This window comes from Mus pahari, chromosome 14 (genome assembly GCF_900095145.1).
Source record: "Mus pahari chromosome 14, PAHARI_EIJ_v1.1, whole genome shotgun sequence".
Taxonomy (NCBI): Eukaryota; Metazoa; Chordata; class Mammalia; order Rodentia; family Muridae; genus Mus; species Mus pahari.
The window spans coordinates 45220099-45226521 of NC_034603.1; the positions used below are offsets into that span (position 1 = coordinate 45220099).

The 6423-nt window shown below is 54.0% G+C and overlaps 1 protein-coding gene across 1 annotated transcript; it reads left to right on the forward strand.

Moving 5' to 3' along the window:
* The first annotated feature begins 861 nt into the window (after positions 1-861).
* Abhd15 (abhydrolase domain containing 15) lies at positions 862-6423 on the forward strand. The gene is made up of 2 exons (XM_021214070.1): positions 862-1791; positions 4286-6423. Exons 1-2 carry the CDS (start codon positions 938-940, stop codon positions 4809-4811), a joined length of 1380 nt encoding a protein of 459 aa, XP_021069729.1. The 5' UTR covers positions 862-937; the 3' UTR covers positions 4812-6423.

Sequence of the window (6423 nt, forward strand, 5' to 3'; positions counted from 1 at the left end):
TCCTGAGTGCTGGGATTAAAGGCATGCGCCACCACGCCCGGCCCACAATGTAACTCTCTGCATCCCTTAATCCTCTCCCTCAACTTATTCGGCCAGACTCGAGGCTCTTTCCTTTCCTACAATCCTTCTTGATAAGCAGTGGAGACGCCTAACTCTTAAAGAGCTTCCTTGGGGGTGGGCTGGGGAGACCACAAGTGTCTACCGGCTAGTGCCCTGATGCCCTCCAGAGAAACGTCAGCCACCTCCCTCAATCTCGTGGTCAGGGTCAGATGCTTCAGTCTGCCTCTGGCCAGATACAGAGCCCCAGACCTGCTGCGTTATCGCCCAGTTGCTGGTCCTGGCTGGGCGGCAGAGCCAGGAGAAGGTGAGAGATACACGTCTCTAGCTGCAAAGGCAGCAGCGAGTGGAGAAAGTAAAGCCAGCGAGGGATCAGCGCTTTGCTCCCTTCTTGCTTTTTTGCTACTCCTCAATAGCGGATCCTGAGGGTGCAGTGACCCAGGGTCTCCCCTGGCAGCCAGACTTCATAGAGGGTAAGGGTGGAAACAGGCGCCTCACGTTCACCCAGGCCTCCAGCCTCACCCCCTCCCCAATCCTTTCCTAGCACTCCTCCTTATTCCGCTCTCTCTGGTTGGCCCTCAGGTCCCCGCTCCCCCTTTGTGGCCCGGCTCTCATTCAACCTCTGCTCCAGCTTGTCGCAATCGGTGTACAAAGGGCTGGGGGCGGGCGTGGGGGGGCGGGCGAGGGGAGCTCGACCCGAACTGGCTGTCTCCGCCTGACCGCGACCAATCCGGAGCGCGCGCGCCCTCCTGCTTGGGAGGACTCTTGACAGCCACGGGCGGCCGGGCGGAGCCGCGCGGGCAGAGCGGGGAGCCCGGCGAGGGGACAGCTCCGCTCCCCGCAGCCCAGTGCCTCCCTCCGGGGACAGTCCTACCAGGCCATGCCTCTGTGGGCGGCCGCTCTCGCACTGCTGCTGGCCGCGCTCGCCCTGCTCCTCCTGGGTCCCTGGAAGCGCGTTGTCGGAGCGCGAACCTCGGTCCCGGACCACGAGGAGCAGGAGGTGGCGAGCGGAGGCCCCGCGGATCAGTTCAGCGACCGGCGCGAACCGCTCCCCGGAGGCTGCAGCCTCATTTGCAAGCCGTCGGCGCTGGCCCAGTGCCTGCTGCGCGCTCTGCGACGCTCCGCGGCGCTGGAACCCAGCCCGAGCTCCTGGCTGTCGGGGCCCCACCTGCAGACCTTCTGCCACTTCATCCTGCCTGTCGGGCCCGGGCCTGAGCTAGCCCGTGAGTACCTGCAGCTGGCAGATGATGGGCTGGTGGCTCTGGATTGGGTCATAGGACCTTGTGCCAGGGGCCGCAGGGTCACCAACCCTGGGAGCCTCCCTCCAGTGCTGTTGGTAATCCCCAATGCATGGGGACGCCTCACCCGCAATGTACTGGGGCTCTGCCTGCTCGCCCTGGAGCGCGGCTACTACCCGGTCATCTTCCATCGCCGCGGCCACCACGGTTGCCCGCTAGTCAGCCCCCGACTACAGCCTTTCGGGGACCCGTCCGACCTCAAGGAGGCGGTGACTTACATTCGCTTCAGACACCCGGCGGCCCCCCTGTTCGCGGTGAGCGAGGGTTCAGGGTCCGCGCTGCTGCTGTCCTACTTGGGGGAGTGCGGCTCCTCCAGCTATGTGACTGGCGCCGCCTGCATCTCGCCAGTGCTACGCTGTCGCGAGTGGTTCGAAGCTGGCTTGCCTTGGCCCTATGAACGTGGGTTCTTGCTGCACCAGAAAATCGCTCTCAGCAGGTGGGTAACGGGAATTGAAGTCTACTGGGTAGGTTGGGGCAAAGTTCTCACAAGGTTTCCAAAGCTGTTCAAACCCTATAATTGACATAGAGCCAGGAAAGTGGGTTTCAAAGCCATAGGTAGCCCCAGGGCCTCCTTCAGGGCCCCATCAGTTCATCTCAGTCGCAGGTGTCCTAGCAACCGGTGGTCAGCAGAGGCCTGCACCTGGCATTTACCACTTAGTCTGTAGCTAGATAGGTCAGCAAACAGGGCTCTGGAAGCAATTGCGGCCGATTATCTGTCCAGAGTGTTTACCTTCAGACTCTGAGCCAGGAGGTGGCAGGAATGAGAGATGTGCAGCCTTTGATTTATTAAAATCCTTCAATCTGACAGATGTTTTACATATTTCTAGGTGAGTACACAACACCCATTCCTGTGTTTGTTCTGAGTCAAGGTCTCATACAACTCAGGCTGCATAGCTGAGGGTGTGTGTCCCTGAACTCCAGACCCTCACTCAGCCTTCACCTCCTAAGTGCTGAGACTACAGGCGCGCGCGTGCGCGCGCGCGCACACACACACACACACACACACACACACACACACACTAAACTCTTAGATCTCCAGAGGGAGAACAATTTTAACACCAGGCAAGACTGTTCCACAGAAACCACTTGAATGACATTTCCAGTCTTTCCTAAGAGATGGCAAAAATGAGGTCAGAGGCATTCTGGCAACAAATAGGAAAACCCAGGACATGGGGTCAGGCCTGGTTGGGGTCAAATCCTGAATTTACAGGGAATCAGCCAGCTTTTAAGGCTCGTTCCCCCTTCAGCTTAGTGGAGTTAATAACAACATCTCTGGGGCTGGTGAGATGGCTCAGTGGGTAAGAGCACCCGACTGCTCTTCCAAAGGTTCCCGAGTTCAAATCCTAGCAAACCACATGGTGGCTCACAACCATTCATAACAAGATCTGATGCCCTCTTCTGGAGTGTCTAAAGTCAGCTACAGTGTACTTACATATAATAAATAAATAAATCTTAAAAAAAAAAAAAAAAACAACACCTCTGCAGGTGCTGTGACCATTACATGAAAGCGCAGGACCCTGACCTGCCAATCAGAACTCTTTCTTTCTTTCTTTCTTTCTTTCTTTCTTTCTTTCTTTCTTTCTTTCTTTTTTCTTTGCTATTTTACCTCCTCCTATTTTGAAAAGGTCAACCCCTGAGGTGGACTGAGAGGTGCTGCCATGGCAACTCAGAGGTTTGCTCCAGGGACAGGGTACTCTAGTCTAGCTTAACTGCCTGCTGTAGTTTCCACTCCAGAATGACCACCTTCAGCGATTCCCATAGCCTCAAGACAGGAAGTTTAGTAAGGTAAATGGAGAAGAAACCAGGGCCTTCAGGAACTGCCCTTGCCATGGAAGTCTGGGGCTGGAAACACACACACAGTTCTAAAGTCAACTAACAGGGTTGATTAATCTACCTAAAGGACCGAACTGCCAACCCCAGCCTCCTTGTGACCCTTCCAGGCCCTCCCCAGGGAGCTAAGAGGTCCCTTTTCCCAGTGCAGGAGTTTCCAGGCCCTTATTTAGGAAACCATCTAATAGACTGATCATAGCCCCAGTTGTTTTCCCTGCCGACAAGCACTTGCTAGGAGTGCATGCCCCAGGTGTCGGTGTCCCCAACCAAGGTCACACCACCAGGCATGTTCATCAACCTAAAAACACACAGGCAATGAATGGAATAAAACAGCGATAAATTGTGGGAGAGGAAGGGGTATTACCGCCTAGTTTGGATTGTCTGAAACAGTGAGTTCTCTCAGGATGAGCCTCAGAGGAGACAGACAGGTCATGAGTTCATTGCAAAGGGTCAAAAGTTGAGGTTACAGGGAGTGCTATCCCTGGTCAACAGCTGAAAGTCAAATGTTATCCCTGGGACAAATGGTAGGAGTGACAGAGAAGAAAGGATCATCCCTACGGAGAAGCCAAATCTCTGCATTATATCAGAAATCTTCTGATCTTAAATAATGGCCACAATATGAAAGGGGTTTGGGCGACCAGAAAGATGGCTCAGTGTTTAAGAGCACCATTGCCTTTGCAGAGGACCCTGGTTCAACTCCCAGTACCCACATGGTGGCTCACAACCATCCTGTAGCTCCTGTTCCAGGGGAGCTTCTGATTTGCATGAGCACATGGTACACATAAACATTGCAGACAAAACTTTCACACACATGAAGTAGGTCTTTAAAAGGGGCTGTGTTGTTTGCTTGTGTGTGGAGGGGGTAGGGGGTCCTGTGTCTGAGAGCCGGAGATTCATTGATAGTCATTGCCTGGAACTCACAGAGATCCACCAGGCGGGCCTCTGCCTCTTGACAGCTGAGATCAAAGACTAGTGCTCTTTTCTGTATTTCAAAAGCTCAGTCTCTGTGGCTAGACTCTGGGCACCGCCTCCACAGTAACTGTGCCTGTCGTCTAACGTTCTGATTTCTCTATCCTGGTCTCTCATTCACCTGTGGGCAGGTATGCCTCCGCCCTGGAGGACACAGTGGACACCGGCAAGCTCTTCAGGAGCGGCTCCCTGCGAGAGTTTGAGGAGACCCTGTTCTGTCACACCAAGAGTTGCCCCATCAGCTGGGATACCTACTGGGATCTCAACGACCCACTCCGGGATGTGGACGAGGCTGCAGTCCCCGTGCTGTGCATCTGCAGTGCTGACGACCCTGTGTGTGGACCCCCAGACCACACTCTGCCTGCGGAACTCTTCCACAGCAACCCGTACTTCTTCCTGCTGCTCAGTCGCCGTGGAGGCCACTGTGGCTTCCTGCGCCCTGAGCCCTTGCCAGCATGGAGCCACGAGGTCATCTTGGAGTCCTTCAGGGCCCTGACTGAATTCTTCCGAATGGAAGAGAGAATGAAAGGGCTGAGCAGGCGCAGGACTTCATTTTTGGGGGGCCGGCGTCGCTGGGGAGGCCTACAGAAGCGAGAGGTTTCCCCTTCTTCCAGTCTGGAGGAGATCTTCAACTGGAAGCGTTCGTACACCAGGTGAGGCTCGCCTGGTGAAGCCCCTGGACTCCTGAGAAAGACCCCCCCCACAAGCGGGGGGTGGCTCCGTGTCCCTCTCTCTCTAACTGGAGAAAGAACCTCACCCCTTGCTGCACCACCTTGAGAAGAACTGCCCTGGCTCTAAGAAACATTGCTCAGCCCTGGGCCACTATTTCCTGTCATCAAAGTCCCACGCAGAGGAGCAGCCCTGGCGAAGTCCACAGACCAGAGAGAAATTCTGGCTCACCCAGCTGGGAGTCCAGGCAGGCTGAACTTATGAGAGTCAATGGGGTGGTTCTGTCCCACATAAATAATCATCTTGGTGACTCTGTGTCTCGAGCTGGAGCCACTTGGTACAGAAAGGACAGGATGTTTGTGTCTCTGTCCCATTTCCCTCATGTGCTCTGCGGTTGTGGTTCTGCTCTGACTCGCATATCAGCAGCTGGGGAAGCAGGCTGTCGGTTGCCTAGCTCTCCCCCGGCTGAGAAGCCAGCAGAGGCAGGAGATGCTGGGCTGAGGCCAGGGTGGAAAGAGCTAGCAAGGGTAGAGTGTGTGTGTCTGTCCCTGCCTCTCATGGTAGATGGAAGCTCTGACTTAGGCCAGGCTCTCAAGCTGGTCCAGCCCATCTCCTAAAAGTTATTTTAGGCGTAAGAGGTGCTACTGCCCAGGGTCTAAGGGTTCTGTTAGATCACAGTTGTGGTAGCCAGGCTAGGCCAGATACACACACACCTTCAGTTCTGATCCGGAAGATTCCTCCAGAGAAGCTGCAGGGAAGCCAGATGTGCTCCTCCTGAAGTGTGGGCTTTCTCACAGTCAGTGGGAAGAATAGCAAACCTCACAGTAATCCCTGATCAGTTTTCTCCTTGTACCAGCTTTTTCTCCCTTCCCACAGCCAGGCAAGAGGTCTGGGAGCAGAGGAGAGAAAACCCGAGAGCTTAGTGAAGGCAATCCAACTATTTCTGAGTGTCTCACATTACAGCTTTGTCTGCTCAATTATTCAAAAGGCAGAAGCCTGTTTTCCGAATCCGTTCACTCAGCCACTGAGTGGGTATTTGGTTTTATGAGGAAGAATGTGAAGGCCTGAGGACAGTAAGCCATAGCTCCGGGATGACTTACATGGCTTGGGTTGGATTAAGCCTTTACAAATCATTTTGACAGCTGGACATCTGGATCTATGTGTTGTTAAGATTCAAAAATCTACCCTGAAATTTTGTTTGTTATTTATTCATGGTGCCTGAGCCTCGCTCGCTAGGCAAACACCGCTGAGCTATCCATCCAGTTCAGAAGTGATTTTTCAGTTTATCAGTGGGAAAGAAGTCACCTGTTTCAGACTTAAAGCAGCAAAGCAGTTGGACAGAGACTGTCACAGCCCAAGGACAAGGATAGCACTCAGGTGTACTGGGGCTTTCATCCCAGGGGTGGATAATCTGGTCCTCTCTAGTTTGGGGGTTGTTTGTTTGTTTGGGAGTTTTGTTTTGTTTTGTTTTCTGCCTGGCCTGGAACTCACTGTATAGAGTCTGCTGCTCTCAAGTACAGAGCTCCATCAGAGTACTGGAATTAAAGGCTTATGCTAGCTACCCCACAGAGCCTTCTAATCTTGTTCTTTTAGATTAAGT